Below are 19,343 nucleotides of genomic sequence, written 5' to 3'. Positions count from 1 at the left end.
ATACATGTTCATGTGTACATGCATAATTTACGTTACCGTGTTGAAGAAAATGTTAAGCGACGGGGTTTTTTTTCAGTTCAAATGTTTGAAAAATTGAAAATAAAAATTAAACGTTCATCCTCTGAATTAAGGTATAACACTAATTACCAAAGTAACTCTAACAGACTACAGCGCATTCAATTACAGATAACTATATTAACTTCCACCTAAAACATAGGTTTAACAATAATAAAGAGTACACAGTTTGTAACAAAAATAAAAGCTGTTGAAATAAAAACACTTGAGAGATATACAAATAAAAATTAATCATAAAAATGTGTAAAAGCTCGTGTTAGTCTAGCTCTATTACCACAAGGTGCAGAGTTATGTTCCGTGGGCCCAAGGCCTAGGTAGGACATGTTTGTGACGCTGCAGTCCCTCCTTTTCAGTGCTGAGATGCAGCCTTTCGCCGCCGTCCCCAGACCTTTTTTCCAAGAGACGAGTCCCAACTCTATCAAAGTTTCGGCCAAACACTTTGTATAGAAAGGCCCTCATAACTTGAACGTATGCGGATGCACGTGCTACACTGTCTACACAAGACTATTAGTTATAAGCTTCCATTGGTATATATACTACACATTTTTTGGTCGGTTGTTTCGTCGATTGTTCTTTCAAAATATGTATGTGTTTGGCAGTGTGCGTTGAAATAAAAACTAGTTTTGATTAGAAATGATTTTTTTAGGATACACTATAGTTGAAAAAAATCTAAATAAAGACATAGCATAGCAGCTTACGCGAAATAAATAAAATTTTGATACCTCCATAAGAAACTGTTGATAAAGGGAATAAACTCCTCCATTATACTCTATGACCTGCAACGCCATTACTGTTTATCTGAGATGGAGAATGTGTTAGGGTACCAGCTGGCGGAAGGCTGAAGGCTAACGGGAATCCTAAACGACTAGTGTTTTTTTTTTTTTTTTTTTTTTTTGTAGAACTTAGACTATGATTGGTGGATGTGTTTTATTATTAAATAAACGTACCGTAATAAGATCATTTTATAAGGAAACTTGAGAAGGTAAGAAGTCATTATAGTTAACACATTTCGTTATTTTTCTGTACAAATAATACGAATTTCGAATAAAATATAGAAAATTGAATAAGTTAAGCAAAACCTTTTTGTGAACATTTTTATTACTACGATTTCAAAAATGCAGGTTTTAACGCGAGATCCGTATATTATAACTATAACGTTATTTTTAGGGAAGGGTATGGAGTGTTTGGTGGAAAAGAACATTACATGGTGTATTGTATGCTTAAATTATCGTACTATAAGTAAAAATATTGCTCCGTTGTAGTTCACAAACCGTGTTTCAACTAAACGAAAATATATTTGCAGTACAAATATGGGTAATTGACATGTTCAGCAGAACTGTAGAGATATGTGGAATTTGATTGAATACTCATAATTTTAATTTTGTGTACTTTTATTATATGTTTAAGTAATCAAAATAAGAAAAAAATTAATTAATGTTCGGTAAATAGAAAACTGAAAAAGTTAAATTCTGCTCTGTACCTTTTTTATTTGCAATTATAAGATATCTAATATTGATCCAATATTCCACAATCCAGTCACCAGTATGGAGTTTATCTACATGAACTTTTCAAAAAATAGATAAAAACTGAGTCCCGACAGTCGTAAGTATATTTAAATTTAATCGACTGAGTATTCGCACATGTCAACGTTTCTTCTTAATAATTTTGGTGATTTGGAAATCAATACTGAATCCTGACTATCCTGAGTATGTATGTATACCGAAAAAGTATTCACAAATATCACAATTTAAATCACTAACTTTCAGTTGAGGTACATTCATTCCATATTATAAAGAATATGATGGAAATAACATATTTTACTAACGGTAAACAGCTGGTTTTAATAATTCTAAGTAGGCTAAGTTCTCTTTAAAATAGCTATTTATGGCGTATTCGTTTTTGATTTTAGGGTAATACATAATAAGCAACATATATCATTGGCTTTGATATATATACTATTTGAATGTTAAGTAGCACTCCAGCTAAGAATCATGCAAAATGTGATTCATGGGTAAAAAGCCTACATATTTTTATTTTTGATATTTTGTTTGAAATGTCATAGTAAACAGAAAATAACATGTGGTTTTTCATATAACCCGTGCTCTTAGGAGATAAAAATTCTAAAGAATGCACTATAGATTTCAAAATTAAGGGAGATAACTCTGTAAATGGCGCTCAAATACAATAGAATCTACTGTATTTTCAATGTCGATTATCTCCTAAGAGCAGGCAGATTTGAATGAATAATTACACATTTCATAGTATAGACACATAGAACAACTTAATTACAAAAATAAAAATATGTAGCCTTTTTGGGGTGTATCACATTTTTCAGATTTTGCATGATTCTTACAAAGACAGCTACTTTAAAAACAATCCACATCCTATTTGATATTCTTTGCAATAAATCTTAATTTCGGTGATGCTTGACCATTAACTGCATGCATATCTAATGTCAAGTTGAATTTTGAACTGAAAATTAAAGAGAAAACCTTCACTAACATAATAGAACATTTTTCATGTGCATATGTACATTTTTAAAAGTTGTGTTTCTTTAATTCGAGCTTTGAAAACATAATAACAAGTTTAAGGAATTAAACAAAGTTGCTTTCATATATTTAAAGGAACTCTTTTGGTATAATGAACATTTTCATTCGAGGTTAGTGTCAAGTTTGTATATAAATAAACAAGAAAGTCCAACAAGTAAAAACAATAAAACACATGGGCTTGTATAGTAAAGGAATACAGCGTGTTACTGATTTTATAGATAAACGTGTTCTAATCCTAATGTATATATGTACATTTTGATGTATTCGAGGATTTCCTAAGCTAAACACGTTTTCTTTACAAAATTAAAAATTTATTAAGTGAATATAACCAACATTAATAATTTAACAGAGTCTTCTTAGATAAATTGTCCAGTTCACAACATTTATAAGAAAATAGTTTGATTAAAATCATTTGATAAATTTGAACGTTCTGTGACGTAATAGTACGTGTGTTGTTTAGAGTAATCAAGGGAACCAAGGTTATAGCGGTAATCAAAAGAATGTAATCCAGGGACAAAGACCAGACATGGAAAACAGACATACACAACAAAGAACATAAAGTAACTAAAATCATACATACAAAGTAACAAAAGTAAATGAGCAACTCGGACTCCACTAAAAACTGGGAGCATGGACCAGGTGCACCGGTAGGGTAAGCGTCCTCTGCTTTTCTAGAAACACCCGCCGAGTTCCTCATAAAAAGTCAAGTCCGGGGTAGATAAACGAGGAAAGGAAAACTATGACCCGTTAAATAAATCAGTTTTCATGGTGCTGATGGATACACCATAACGATCTACGAGTTCATGATGACGACCATAAAACTTCTGTAGTGATGACTTCAAACTTGTAGCAACATAACCCTGTTCCAGAAGCCTATTTGTTAGAGTTCTAGCGCGATACAAAAAGTCTGCGTAGTTTCGGCAAGCTCTGATATAACGTATGAGTTGTGATATGAACACTCCATATGCAGGAGCCGAAGGGATGTTGCCACAGATGAAAGGAAAGGTGACAATTCTGAATGAAAAGTCATAACGTTTGTCGTAAAGTTTGGTCAATAGTTTTCCTTTACCGTGTAAGTCAAGATATGAGGCTGACTTCGCAGTGTCTGTAGTCTTTTTCTCAAATTCTTTTGGGTAGATGCGATGTATCAAATCCCCGAAATTAGGATTGTTTAGAGATAATACGTCATCTATATAGCTGAAACTGAGATTGAAGGATCTAGCCAAAGTTTTAGGTAAGGGAATATAGGTGTCACTTTTTTTGCATTAATAAAAGTGTTCTAATTCTAACGTATATATTGTGATGTTCATTCGAGTAAACTACGCACGTTTTCTGAATAGTTTTATCAAGTTAAACAAAATTAATAAGTTAAAACAGCCTTCTTACCTGAATTCGTCCAGCTAACAAATATTTTGATATTCTGTGACATAATAGTAAGTGTTTTTTTTTGTAACATATTGACCCGAATTTGCGCTTAATAGTTATAAAACACAATTTCTTAGTCATTTAACTTAATATGGAATATAATAAAGATTTACAGATGAGTCTATCGAAGATAATATTTAAAAGCAAGATAAATTGAAATTGACAAACATATATATGTATACTGCTGTACCCTCTTTCCGATGTATTATTAATATCCCTTTTTGTACGGTACTGATTGCACGTGTTTGGGTCAGAGGTCAGAGGTTGCCGATATTGAACCAGGCCTGTTTCATGAAAACAACAGGAAAGATCAGGTTGCCGGTTATTACAGGTAATTTTCAAGTGTTAAGCTCAACATACAGTATTTCCAACTTTTCCAATCCCTCTGTATGTCATGTTATTTAATCCCTTTTTGAAATGTAGAAAATACGCATGAAACCAATCAATCGATATTGATTTATCGTCTGCCATTTACAAAACTTCCTAAAAAAACAATCACGTGACCAAAATACATCATGTGTCAAACGAATTAACTATGGAAAACCATATTAACAAAAAATGAACATTTTCTGAGGATTTGACAAATTAAAATAATATGGTGTAGGAATTGCCTAAATCAGCGAGCGCCGTGAGCTTTACCATACATGTACCGTCTGTGCGAGAGTCGTAAAAATAATAATGGACATTACAAAGAGTGGAGTCAACCCGGATGAAAATTTTTGCTTCGCAAGTGCAATATTTTTATTTATATTTAACCAGCAAGCAACATCAATATTACTATTTGAAAATCTGTCTTGTCTTGTTAATTAATGGGAGAGTTGTTTTTCAATAAATGAATAACTTGAACAATTTTTTCCCCCAAAATTCCAACCCAATACCCCACTTTTCCTTCGCTATCAAAATGGTCAATAACTTTATAGTACTTGGCAATACTTTACCTTTTTATCCTTATCTCTGGCAACATCCATTTCAGTTTTGGCCTGTCAGATCAATTTGTACAGATGATGCCGGAAATATTACAGTTCTCCACGGATGATGGGAATATTTTACACATATCATGTGACATAAACAAAATTCAGTCGACAGTTGCAAATTCCAAACAAGAAAATGATTGCCTTTCTTATCTTAGAAAACTATGCTTCGATTGTGATATTATAATCGGAGTTATGTTTTTTGTTGTCGAGGCGGGTAAGTTTCTTGACAACAACTGCAGTTTAACAGCGGAGATTCACACAAGTACATCCACATGTTTTCCGAAGTTTTTTTTAAACATAACATTCACTTCTTTAAATAAGTAAAACAAATTAATAAAAGACTTGAAAACTATCAGAAAAGATGAATCAATTTTTACTGAAACGTAATCTTAAGTATATTTTTTTTATTTGTTAAATTGAAGAAAATGATGAATTTTCTCCGCAAGGACAGTCACTTTTTGTTACTTCCGGGACATGACTTTTTTTCGTTAGTATATTTGGGAACCTTAAGTGAAATTTAGAAAGTACACGTAATAACGGTGGAGCGGCACTCGCTATCAAACATATTTTCCCTCATCTTAAAAACATTCTGCATAGAAAAACGTCAATGGAAATTAATAGTTAAGTAGCTGTAGCTACAAATCTCACAAAAACAGGGAGTGACATCGGGTGTTCCGATGGGTAAGCATGTCTTGCTCCGCCAGGGACAACCGTCAAGTGATTATAATCTGATAAGTGTCTATCTACAATCATGCTGCTCCTTGGCACGCTGTCAAGACAAAATCACAAAGGGATAAATATAAACACAACGGAGCGATTTACACTGTGTCGATGTTATTTATTTTAGGAATGTATCATGATGTAACTAAAGTAAACATAAATATGGAAAGGTGTACAATCATCCGAAAAGAGACAACTCAATTCGACGTAACAATAGGACAATTCACACTAGAACTATATTAACTTATCTTGAACTTTATATCACAAAGCAATAAGTCATGCAAAAATTAGCTGGACCAGCGTAAAAAACAGAATTATTTTTGAGGATTTCAGAGGAATGAAATGCATTTGTGTAACACATGGAAGTTCTGGTGAAATATTTTTTTATCATATGTATTCTTTAAATAACTTCATGTCAGTTATCAAGCCATTTTTTTGTTTAGGAGCAAATAGCTCTTTTTATATAAATAGCAGTGATTTTTTTATTATTATTATTATTATTATTATTATTATTATTATTATTATTACCTTTGTTTCTGTTTGTTTTGTTGTTAAACAAAAAAACGTTTCTATTCAGACGAGTCTCTAGGATTGCAATATTGAGCTGCAGAGATGCCTTGGACTAGGCCGTGGAATATATCACTATCTTTAGATGTGGCAAGTCTACACAACGGCAGACATTCGTTTTTCTCTCTTACTAACCGCTGCAGACAAGCCTTTCGAAATTCTCGGATATTATTCAAATCAGACGCCGTTTGACAATCGGATAATGTCGCGTAAAATCCATTCGTTTTTTCCAAACTTTGCAAGATTCTTGCATTTTTCAAGAGGACTGCTGCGTCCAGGGTCGAGACGTTGTTCGATATGTATATATTTGTAGATATGGTACAACAAAGGACAAATACGAATACATGCGTTCTAGATCTATTACACTTCGTTATTCAGTCGGTTACAATATAAGTGCATGTGTCTGTTTTTAAGAAAAGGTACTCTGCTTATATTGTTCCTAACAGTTAGGCAATGTGTTGATTGGTGCGTTATTAAGACTTTTGAACTGGTTCATTATGAAAATTCTAAACTCAGTCTTGTTCCTCTATCATACTGTAAGTGTATGGGACATCAAGTGTAATTTTTCCACTTCGATGATATAGAAACAATCTAACAAAATTATGTTTCTTGTTACATGTTGATGTATGTATTTAATGTATGTTTATTATTTCTAACTATATTCTAAGACAATGGCATTGTGAATTAATAAAAATATAAATAAAAACATGAATATTATAAAATAGAAACGGTGTTTTTGAATGACTGGTCTATAAATGCATGACGAAACTTTTGTATATTTGACATATATCCTTTCCTTTATCAATTTTAGTTTCCCCCAATTTTTATCCAATTTAGGTAATTTTTTTCAAATTGACTACATTTTTCACATCAATTGAAAGAGTTGGAAGAGAATCTGGGAATATTTTATGGTGGCCTTAATAAATGAATTGTATAATAGTGCATAATTCAACATCAAGAACTGACAGGGAAAAAACGAACAAAATAGACAATAAAATATGACATTTTTGACACGGATTTAAATTGAAATGTTCTCTACAAAAGAATTGTTATCAATACAGGTGTGAAAGATGATAGATATCAACACCATGACCAGAATGTATATTTTAAACATACATGTATATTATCATTAAACTACCTACTTACATGTATATGTATTTGATTAACTATTTAAAATTTTCTTCATTTTTTTTTCTTTATTTATTTTAAGCAAAGGAAAGAAACTCTCCAACCCGACAGACAGGTGTATCAAATCCCCGAAACTAGGATTATTTAAAGATAATACGTCATCTATAAAAGATCTAGCTAAACGATATTCTTTCGAATCAGATCAGCTATAAAGTCAATTTCATAAGAGTGAAGGAATACGTCAGCAAGTAGAGGAGCTTAATTTGTTCCCATTGGAATGCCGACCGTTTGTTGAAAAACGCGTCCACTACACTGGATATATATTTTGTCGCCCCGTGCAGGTCCGGGTGTTAAAAGAATAGGCCTGCAGCAGCGCTAAGCTTGTCGTATAAGGCGACTAAATAGTGCTCAGAAACCTAGCCGGGGGCTAGGCGCTGTGCCCACAGAGCAACTGGGATGTGTGCCCCAGGTGGTGGAATGGGGTACCCCTGGCGTGTTACATGCTGGGGTTTTCAGGCTATAATACGGAAAACTTGACCGCAAACCATAGTGGTGCACCGTGTTGGGAAAGATGCCACGTTCCTCGCACGTTAAAGAACCCTGCTGTGGTATTCGATAGAAGTAGGAACCTTTGCGCTCCGCCACAGGAGGCTAAATTGCCCGACCTTACCCATCCCCCCTTTTCCAGTGGCAATCAAAATTTTTCGACCCTATCATCCTTGTGACTCATCCTTTTTTTTTTGTCATTTCATGTTCATTTTATCATCAATTTCATATTCATCGTCTGAATATAGCTGAAATATTGCTGCTCGGACGTTAAGCCCCAACAAACAAACAAACAAACAATATATATTTTGTCGATAAAAAATTTCAGCATTTTGAAAAAAAATATTATATTTGGAAGATGATTTGGAATTATTTCTTACGAAGTATGAGGAATCTCTACCTACTATATATATGTACATCATGTGTACCATCTTTTTTTGGAAAAACAACGACGATGTATAATATTTTTAAGTCGGGATTTTAACTGAGTATGGGGAATAGAAGTATACAGTGTTGAAAAATCATAGGTTTTAATGCTATTATATTCTGATAATAATCTTGAACTGATGGTCTCCAGAAGATCTTTCACATTTTTAAGGATCCACATTGAGCTAATACCACTACAGGAGTAACAAGTGCTGTGGTAGGACTGGACACCCTCTTTGACAGCTGTAAGTATAGAAGTTAAAGTTTTAAAAGAGGTTTGGTGGTACATTTTGCAGTTCCAGCTATGTAACGTTGTTTGTATGGATTCTTTTGGAGTTTCGAAATCCAGTACATAGACGGTAAATCACAATCATCGTCTTTGGTAGAGAGAGACAGCACAGATTTATTGTTTTCCACTACCTCTTCTTTGGGGAGTGTGGTGCTATTATAGAAAAACGCGCTAAAATGGCTTGCATTACGTAAATATGCAAAATGAATATAAAAGTGAGTGCAAAAATACATGGTCTTTAATATAAACACTGTAAGTGCATCATCTCTAACAAAAATGATGTTCGCTGCGGCGTGAAAAGACCATTTGTGAACTCATCGGAATTGCAAACGTGTCCTGGAAACACAGTTAAGTTGACCTCGTCAATTTCTTACTTAGACACTTTGGACTCAATATCAAGAGAAATATATTCATTTCTACTGTCGACAAAAGATATAATATGCATGCATGAAATAATGAAATGATTGTATAGTTGACCATCGAACTCTTATTTACAGATAAAATAGAAATGATCCCTGCCAACATTATAGAACTGAACTCTGCAAACAGTAGAAATGAACACCGACCGACAGCATATAAATGAACACTGCCAATAGTTCAAATAATCACTTCAAACAGTAGAAATAAACACTGCCAACGGTAAAAATTAACAGCGCCGACATTGGAAATGAAATTAACGTTATAAATGTTCCATTAAAGGAAATGATAAAGGCTTGTAACTATGAATGACCCTGGGGAGGCTTAAGTTCTCCTGAGTCAACCAGTGCTGTATCAAAGTTCTTCGTATCACTATTTCCAGCATAGTAAACATTTTGAGCATGTAGTTCCATGGGTGTAAGGTAATTATCTCCTTCGACTGAAGGACCTACAACAAAATAATTATATAGTTGTTGTAGTAATCAAGTGGTAGTCTTCACCCCGAATAAAAACACAGATATTAACACGTTTACACAATTTAAAGCTTCAGCTTTGCAAATGCGACTGAATATGATTTACAAGATTCTTGAAAACTCTGTTAAGTTCAGACGTTTTTACTGCAGTCTGTGAAATATAAAGCGCTGATGAACTAAGTCAATTATGATTGAAATAATCCATAGCACATTCGTGTCCAACAAAACCTGATTTTCTGATACATTTACAAAATTGACGAAATTCCCATGCATACATTCAAAAAGGTTTGAGTAGGCATACACCCATCCCTCCTCTAAAACTTTAAAATATTATGTTTTTCTTTGTTGGGGGGTATATGATATGTTGACTTCTCAATGACAATGTATGCATATCTACAAACACAAGAGTTTGCCACTTGTTTCGATATATGATGAAACAGACGGATGGATCGTTTAAACAAAAATATTCCATACATAGTGTTTCTAGACCCTTCATGCAGCATCAGAACGGAACAGTTAGAAGATCAATCCTGTTCCAAATATACCAAATATATCTGCCACAAATCCGGCATGTGAGCTAGCCAATTTACAAATTACAAGTCTACAAATGTCAAATATACATTTTTGTCGAATTTCGATAAATCTGTCGGCAAATAAAAACATTCACCGAAGCATAAGCAGTGGAATGATTCAATTATGTCATAATCCCAAATATGTCATAATCCCAAAACATGACCTAAACGTAAATACATGCAATAAAAGATGATCTACAAACACAATGTAGCAAACGGATTACGACATAACGATATATAACAACGGTAATTGACGATTATTGGGGTTAGGCTAAAACAAATCGAGTATTTTCCGATACATCGTTGTTTATTTAACTTATGTTTTACTTAATGGATTTAGAAAAATGATTTTTTGAAAGAAGAATAGAAATGCTTTATTCATAACTGTTTTGAACAATATCAAATTATATGGGGAACATATTTACAGGTCTGAACTATTTATTTACAGGTCTGGACTATTTATGTAAAAGTCTGGACTATCTATTTGCAGGTTTGGACAATTTATTTTCAGGTCTGGGGTATTCATTTACAGGTCTTGACTATTTATTTACAGGTCTGGACTAATTACTTACAAGTTTGAACTAATTATTTACAGGTCTTGACTATTTATTTTCAGGCCTGGAGTACCTTAACGGGTCTGGACTATTTATTTATTGGTCTGGACTAATAATTTACAGGTCATGACTATTGATTTGCAGGTCTGGACTACTTATTTACAGGTCTCAATTTTTATTTACAGGTCTGGACTATTTATTTACAGGTCTGGACTATTTACAGGTCTGGACTATTGATTTACAGGTCTGGATTTGAAGAGGGGACCGGAGGTAACCTGTCCATACAATGTATTGAGAAGACCTTAGGTTACCTGTCTATATAACGCATTCAATGTGAAGACCTCAGGTATTCTTATAATGTATTGAGGGGGCACCTGAGGTAACATGACTATATAGTGTATTTAAAGGGAGGTAACCTGTGTATATGATGTATTGAATACGGTACATAAGATAACCTGTCTATAAAGTATATTGAAGGGACCTGAGATAACCTGTCGATATGATGTATTGAATATGTGACCTGAGGTAACATTTCATATAAGGTATTGAGGGGTGATCTGAGGTAACATGTGTATATAGACATAAGATAGCCTGTCTGCATAGTGTATTGGAGAGGGGACCTGAGGTAATCTGTGTATATGATGTATTTAAAGGGTTACGTGTCTCTAAAACTGGGTGTCCAGAAACTAAGCGCTTTTGATAAGCGTCTTTTTACATGATAATTTGTAACATGGAATCTATAACTATAGAAAGAGCAATCAAGGTAACCAAGGTTATATCAGTAACCAAAAGAATGTAATCCATTGACAAACACCAGACATGGAAAACAGACATACACAACAAAGAACATAAAATAAATAAAATCATATATACAAAGTAACAAAAGTAAATGAGCAACTCGGACTCCACTAAAAACTGGGAGCATGGACCAGGTGCACCGGTAGGGTAAGCGTCCTCTGCTTTTCTAGAAACACCCGCCGAGTTGCTCATAAAAAGTCAAGTCCGGGGTGGATAAACGAGGAAAGGAAAACTATGACCCGTTGAATAAATCAGTTTTCATGGTGCTGATGGATACACCATAACGATCCACGAGTTCATGATGACGACCATAAAACTTCTGCAGTGATGACTTCAATCTTGTAGCAACATAACCCTGTTCCAGAAGCCTATTTGTCAGAGTTCTAGCGCGATACAAAAAGTCTGCGTAGTTTCGGCAAGCTCTGGCATAACGCATACGCGGGAGCCGAAGGGATGTTGCCACAGATGAGAGAAAACATGCGACTAGTTAAGATGTACATGTACATGTATCTTAGAACAGAGTTGATGTAAACGAATGTGGCTTCAGTTTAGATGGTTTGACTGTCAGATTCGATCTGGAGTTTCGACTTTAAAATAGCCTCTGGAAAAGACCTAGCAGACAATAGTTTGTAGTTCAATTTTAAAAGACGTCGCACTGCAGTTTTGTGTTCTATAAATCTATGTGTTCCAAGTAAACAGACAAAAAACCTGAATATTACCCATAAAGATGCATTGCTACAGTGTCAAAATATAAAGATATACACATGTATTGAATGCCATTCGTAAACAGTATTTTCAAAAAAATAGTTAAATTTACAGCAACAAACTTAATATGTTTGGACACGTTTAAAATGCATCAGCCTTCTTTCTGTTTATCTTATCATCAATTAGTACAACTTGGCGCTTATTGAGGTGTACAAAATAATCTGATCAGTACACGAGTACTTTGATTTTTTAAAATAAATTTAAGTATCAACAATTTAAGTAGGTAGACCTAGGGTAAGTGACATAATTCTTGAAATCATTGATATGTTTATATCATATTCAATTTTCACCAAAGCCTTTTAAGCTTTTCTTTGAAACAGAATGAAATCAGTCCAGGTTACTTCGATGCTTACATGAGATTGATGTAAAATGCTGATTACAAACGTTCCAATGATTTGTAAGAGTTGTTTCCCTTACCCCAGGTCTACCTCCTTTGTATAGATCATATTAAGAAACATGCACTTGTATGAAGAGCAGCATAAAGTCACCATATTTTACACAGAGAAACGCACAAGCATTACAGACAATTACACGAATACAAAGTGCATACAAGTTTAAATGTCTGAACTTTTCACACATTCACCTTCATATAAAAAGAGCTTACCTCTCAATTTCCGACAGAGCATCACGGCTATAATAATAACAATAGACAGAGCTACAGCCATAACACCGATGATAACTCCGAGAATGAGTGGGGTGTTACTGTCTGCTGATGACGGTGCCCTGAAAAACAATCGTGACTAAACTGATTAATAATCCAAGAACAGAGTAAAACAATCATATACGATTTTCATTTTATAACATATGAAACAATTTTAAGTGGCATAAAGCCATAAAAAGGAGAAACTTTCATCTGTTTCTTTCCTACTTACTGAGTGGTAAATACATTTATGACGGGTTTAAGTTGGTTGTACGTAGTCAACTGATCTAGTACTATCTTTAAAAAAAGAAAACCCACGCAGTAAAAGTTTGTTCTTTTTACTTGTAAGTTTCTACATTGCATTCAAAAAAATAACCCATGACACGCAATTTCAAGTTACGATATGTACAGTTTTTTTTCGAACGCCACTAAGTTATCAGTAATTAGCCAATCGGAAAAACAGAATTACGATCAGCTGGTGACTTGTGTTTCCATAGAAGAGGGTCCTTAAGATCAAAGGGTAAAAACCAAAACTATACCGACTGCGTAGGACAAAGAATCTAGTTTGACATTGATTTGAGTGTTGGTTAAATAATGTTCAAGTTCAATGGATTTTTGAGTAGTGTTTGGCCTACAGTAAGGGATATGAATTGCACCCTCGCTTACTTATGGTAAACCTGCCTTTGTGTGGTTTTCTGCATAATAGGAAAAAATCATTATCGAAAACAACAACTAATCATATAAACAGTGTAAATGGTTTCTCTTTTCAAAATATGGCATGTTCGTTAGGGACGATCGACTGACGGGACGTAAGGACGCATAAAATATCGGCAAAAAATACCGAAGCGTAAGCGGGATGATTCAAATATGTCAAAATCCAAAAATATCTTCTAAATGTGAACGCGTGAAAACAACACGATCTACACACAATGTAGTGATTTAACATAAAAACTGAAGATAAGGGAAGGAAGACGTCACACAAAAACTAAAGCATTAGCAGTATGAACTCATGCCAAAAAACGGAAGTGACATCAGGTGCTACGGAAAGGAAATCATGTCTTGCTCCACTAGCAGCACACTTCTTATTTATTCTAGGAGTAGTGAATGAAGCAGACAAAAGGAACGACATCACAGTCAAGATTCGACAAGTAACTTTAAATGAATTAGGCACAGCCTACAACCAAGCATCGAACTTTTACAATGTTCTTACATTTGTTAAATGAAAGTCATTGGAAAAAAGGACGATAGTTGAATGGGGCGAGAAAGGATAGGTAAGCGTTGTCAATTTAAAAAAAGATAATTAAGGTTACCGGAACAAGGTATTCTTAATGATTTTTTTCTTTGTTTTAAGAACTGCATATTTTGATATTAATCCAATTTAAAGGTACTTTCACTTTGAATTCACTTCCCTGACCCATTTCTGCGGACTTATCTGATACATATTCCGGATGGCTTGACGAGCTTGTATATCGTTAGTTTCGCATGCGATGCTCGGTATAAAAAATATTAAATTAATAGTAGGAATAATCATTCATATGAAATAGAAGATTTAAAATGAAAAAAAGGTGATATTTTTGTTATTAAATCAATGTTATTTTACTAAAATTTATTATTTTTCAGCGAAATTAAATTCAAGACTCTATGTCTTGAAACATGAGTTATTTCACCAAGGCTTAATTACAGGATTGTCACACTTCCTACCTTGGTCCGAATAACGAGACCGACTGAAGTTTGTTTGATTGATCGATTATTGGGGTTTAACGCCCGAGCAGTAATATTTCAGCTATATTCAGGCGATGAACGCGAAAATGGATGATAAAATGAAGATGAAATGATGATGATGATGATGATGATGATGAAATGAAAATAGGGATGGGACACAAGGATAATAGGGTCAACAAATCTTGATTGCCACAAGAAAATGGGAGGGATGGGTAGGGTTGGGCAATATGGCCTCCCGTGGCGGAGCGCAAAGGCTCCTACTCCTATCGAATACCACAGCAGGGTACTTTAACGTGCAAGGACCGTGGCATCTTTCCCAACACGGTGCACCACTATGGTTTGCGGTCAGGTTTTCCGTATTATAGCTCGACAACCCCAGCATGTAATACGCCAGGGGTACCCCATTCCACCACCTGGGGCACACATCCCAGTTGCTCTGTGGGCAGAGCGTCTAGCCACCGGCTAGGTTTCTGGGCACTATTAAGTCTCCTTTTACGACAATCTTAGCGCTGTGGCAGGCATATTCTCTTGACACCTGGGCTTGCACGGGGCGACTGAAGTTAGCACCTATCGTTTATTTAGTAATCCATTTTTACGGATTTAATTTATGAATTTTCTAAATGTCATTTTTCTTAATTTTTATTATATGCACATTTTATCCTATTCTGCAGTTTAAGATTAAAGCATCGTCACTATTTCGGAGTCTTACAAGATTGTCGCACAACCTAAAAACGATTTTTTCTCTAATTTAAAAATGTAGTTTGCGTTGATGATATTCCTTTACGTTGTGTTACGCTTTCGCGCACGAACAACATCCCGCATAACGCGGATCGATTCTTTAGAAATGCCTTAATGTTTAAAATAGACTATTACCCATTAATACACGATGTGACAACTGGTCGTTTTTTCTGACACTGTGGACATGTTCCTGTGTTTGGGCACACTGATGGTAACGTCATCCCCTCTGGTTTCACAATGGACTGCTCCATCACGAACCTTTGGCTATCTAGAGAGAATTTCCCAACCTGATGGAAAGAAATGTGATAAATCTAAAGAGAATTTCCCGACCTGACCCGACGAAGAGAAATGCGATGAATCTAAAGAAATTTCCCGATTTGACGGAGAGAAATATGATAAATCAAAAGAGAATTACCCGACCTGGCGGAGAGAAATGTGATAATTTTTCAACAACATTTTTTTTTGTTTCTATTTTCCTGTAGTCTTATTTGTGGAACATATAAGTAGCAGTCTTTCTAAACATCAGACAGAAGGTAATTCATGCATGACAAAAAACCACTAAATTCAGTTTTATTTCTTGTTCAGAACAGTTACAAATTAAATAACTAGTCATAGTTTTTTAATTAGTTGTTGCGCTTTTGAGATAAAAATCGTATGCATTTTATAGATTGGCACTTTGCAAGAGTTATCGTTCTTGATTTGGTTCGATTTGATTGATTATAGTGCTAGATGAATGTGTGATTTTCTCAAAAGCGCAGATATGGATACTAAAATGATTATTGTTATGTAAAAATATAGCATATGTAGATTGAAAAACCATCGTTTGTTTGGTGGGTTTTTCTACACCATGAATCACTTCACCACTGGCAGTGTCTTAATTTTATATAGGCTGGTACTTAGATAAATACAACAGACTCACTCTGAAAAAATACAACCAATTATGCCTACTACAACAGGAACTTTAAAAAGGAAATAAAAGATCAGACCGGAAATTAAGACAAAATAAGAACAAGGATGAAAATTTAATAATTGGTTTCAGCCTACATCTAAAGCTTAGTCCTATCCATACAGTATTTCGTATTAGGCCACATAAAATTAATAATTTAATAAAGATTTTCGTCCTGTTCCGTCCCTGAAAATAGCCAAAATATCTTTTTTTTTTAAAAATGGGGTGAGAATTTCAAAATCAGGATTATTTTTCAGTTTCTAGTATTCAGATTCTATAACATACACAAAATCTTTCACTTCTTGGTGACTAAAACCGATGTCTCTGAAACTGATGTGGCTATGGATTTAGAACATGCCCATACTCCAAATAGCTACAATTATGCTAGCAAACATATGGTAAGAAATAAAACAATAGTTAACCACTGGCTGCGGGTGTGACTTTTTCACAGTGTAAACCCTTGCCACTATATGCAAGCTACGTGTGCATGTGGTCAAGTATACATGTAATGGACGGACCTTGAACATACGGTTGCTCGTTTGTGGCCATACATGTATCTGATAAATGGCGAATCATATTCAGGTAAGAAGCGGTGATGTTTACGTAGGGTTACATTTTTGTTTATCTAAAATAAATGTTATCATGCCCAATCATCCGTACACAAAAAGAGAAGACCGCCTTGTCTGATTTTAAATGCGCCTTGTGCAAATAATGAATGAAACATTGATATTAGCAGAAATGACATTGAAGTACTGTAGTGACATAACAAAACAGACAACGGCTATAAGGCCACCGGAAGAAACAATTGTCATGCCAATGTACGTACCTGTCGATATTCGATTTTATCGGTCTCATCCTGGTTCCGCTGAAGGTTGTAGATTGTATAGCCCACGTTACCATCGCCGTTGTCATCGAAAACCAGGGTGCTGTTGCCGTCGCCAAGATCTATTTTATGCTTCATAATTTTATCTTTAACAATATTGGGGTTACTTAAGTATTGTTGACAAATTGTGAGAGAGTTTGAACCACAAAGATCAATAAAAGCGTCACTACAACCACCGAGAAGAACAAACATGGCGTTCAGAGCGAACGGTGTCCAGATTTCTTGTGTATAGGTATCGTTATTTGCAAGTCGCATATCAGGATCACAGGCCTTGGATATGGTTTTATCGAAACTTCGGGCAATGTGACAGTTATATTTGGCAGAGATGAAATCTTGAAGCCATGGATTATCGGATTGCGTTTCTGCGGTGATACTATGTAAATAGTTAGTGAAGTCTTTATTCTCGCGCAGCTGAAGTGAAAGAATAATGGACCCTACGAGTTTTTGTTTGTCAGTGTAAAAGTCGGGTCTGTATCCCCAAGCTTCTGAGCCAATAAACATGAATTCTCCAGAATTCACATTTTTGTTCAAAGATGACGTAATGGGTTCCACATGGTGAGATCGAACAAATAAAATGATTATTTTCGCCGATGGACGATTACGAAGCTTTGGTAGGACTTCGTTGAAGTTACTTCCGTCGTCAACTTCTATTTCCTGTATGATACAGATTCCTTCCGCTTCCGCCACAGTTTTGATTTCATCTCTTCCGGCTTCCCCATATGTCCCTTTGCTATAGACAATTTGAATGTAACTAGAGCTACCATAAATATCATGTTTAATTATTTCAATCATCGCCCGAGCTTGGTTTTTATCTGGAGTTGATACTCTCGCGTAATAAGGATATTTTTGTCTGTCACTTAAACCATTAGCAGTTGATGCATATGCGACTTGCACGTATTTGAACACTGAAAATATGTTCGCGGTTGCTACACTCAAACCACTGGAGTATGGTCCGACGAATCCAATCAGTTTCTCTTTAAGGTTTATTGTTTTGCCATTTATCACAATATTACCATCTTTATGTAAAAGTTGCAGTAGTTTTTGCTTTATCAATGTCGGCTGATCACAGCTGTTCAATATTAAGAAGCCTATTTTCTTTCCAGGAAATATTTTGTCATACGGAGGTGTATTCCTGTTTACAATGTTTATGGCATATTCAAACGCTTGAACGATCTCGTTACCATTCTTCTTCCGAATGGCTCCACAAGACACGGGACTGCCGGTACCGGCGTCAAACACAGGAACAATACCACCGACAATAAGATCTCCATCCTGGAAATAAACCTCTTCTACTCTGTCACGATTTATACAAGAACTACAGTGTCGTCCAGTTCTGCACTGAGCATAATTAATGTTGGGCCAAGCAGCTACATTTGTGTCCGTATGATACTCCTGTATGACATTTTTGTCTATGAAAATCTTAGCTTCGTGGTAAGAGCCAAGCTGTAAGGGAATAATTCATTAAGGAAATGTATTACTCGTAAAAAAGCCATCTTTTTTTAAATGATATAGTAATCATGGTGGTCACATTATAAACAAGAATGAGGAAATGAATGCGTTATTTTTTACCATTTGTCATAGGCATGAAGATGGTGAAATAAATCGTTCGTGAATATTAATGTAACTTGTGCTCTGCTTTGGAGAAGATGAATTGTTCATATCATTATATTTTATGTTGTGCTTTATTTATAATTTTATTAATTGTTATTGCATACGAATTTGTAATGTTTATTACTTCCATATCTCCTGGAAAAAAATATGTTTTTTTTTTTTTTTTTTTTTTTTTTTTGTAGGAAGATGTTAATCTTTTCTTATTGCCCTTTTTCCTGGGAGATACAGTGGACTTTTTTTGTTCCTACAGTGCGATTTTTTTCTTTTTTATGGTATTTACATTATATTTTCTTTGATTCAACGTAATTGTAATGTTTAAGTGTCACTGTAAGAATCAGGCAGTAGGTGAAACATGGTATGTAAAAACCCATCATTTTGATAGTGTAATTTGACTATCTGCACAATCATACTCATGGAAAAAAGACAAGATTTTCCATATCGTGCTGGCCCATTGAGTTACAATTTCATTAATACGCACTGGAAATTAACATTTCAAGGGCAGATAACTCTGTCAAAAACCTCATT

General features: G+C 34.7%; 1 protein-coding gene and 1 long non-coding RNA gene across 6 annotated transcripts in view; one reads left to right on the top strand and one right to left on the bottom strand.

Annotated features, from left to right (window-relative positions):
• The first annotated feature begins 597 nt into the window (after positions 1–597).
• On the top strand, positions 598–7,234 carry LOC148597543 (uncharacterized). Of its 4 annotated transcripts, none has more exons than XR_015919059.1 (3): positions 598–1,057; positions 1,612–4,380; positions 5,023–7,234. It is a non-coding gene; the product is annotated as an uncharacterized LOC148597543 (long non-coding RNA). The 4 variants fall into 4 exon arrangements; XR_015919058.1 differs by having other exon boundaries at positions 598–1,289; XR_015919057.1 differs by having other exon boundaries at positions 608–4,380; positions 5,023–5,237; positions 5,871–7,234.
• Positions 7,235–8,497: 1,263 nt separating this feature from the next.
• LOC148597542 (uncharacterized) overlaps positions 8,498–19,343 on the bottom strand; it is a 33,912-nt gene continuing 23,066 nt past the window's right edge. For both annotated transcript variants that reach the window (XM_088563417.1, XM_088563418.1), the window contains exons 6-9: positions 17,151–18,650; positions 15,514–15,665; positions 12,883–13,001; positions 8,498–9,564 (exon numbers count right to left, since the gene is read on the bottom strand). In XM_088563417.1, coding sequence (XP_088419543.1) covers positions 9,419–9,564; positions 12,883–13,001; positions 15,514–15,665; positions 17,151–18,650 — 1,917 coding nt within the window. In that variant the 3' untranslated portion in view covers positions 8,498–9,418. The remainder of the gene's footprint in view (positions 9,565–12,882; positions 13,002–15,513; positions 15,666–17,150; positions 18,651–19,343) is intronic.

The sequence above is a fragment of the Perna viridis genome, chromosome 15, assembly GCF_037379345.1.
Source record: "Perna viridis isolate PV_CMFRI_1.1 ecotype Kerala chromosome 15, ASM3737934v1, whole genome shotgun sequence".
In the NCBI taxonomy this organism is placed as follows: Eukaryota; Metazoa; Mollusca; class Bivalvia; order Mytilida; family Mytilidae; genus Perna; species Perna viridis.
This window is presented reverse-complemented; position numbering and strand designations above follow the sequence as displayed.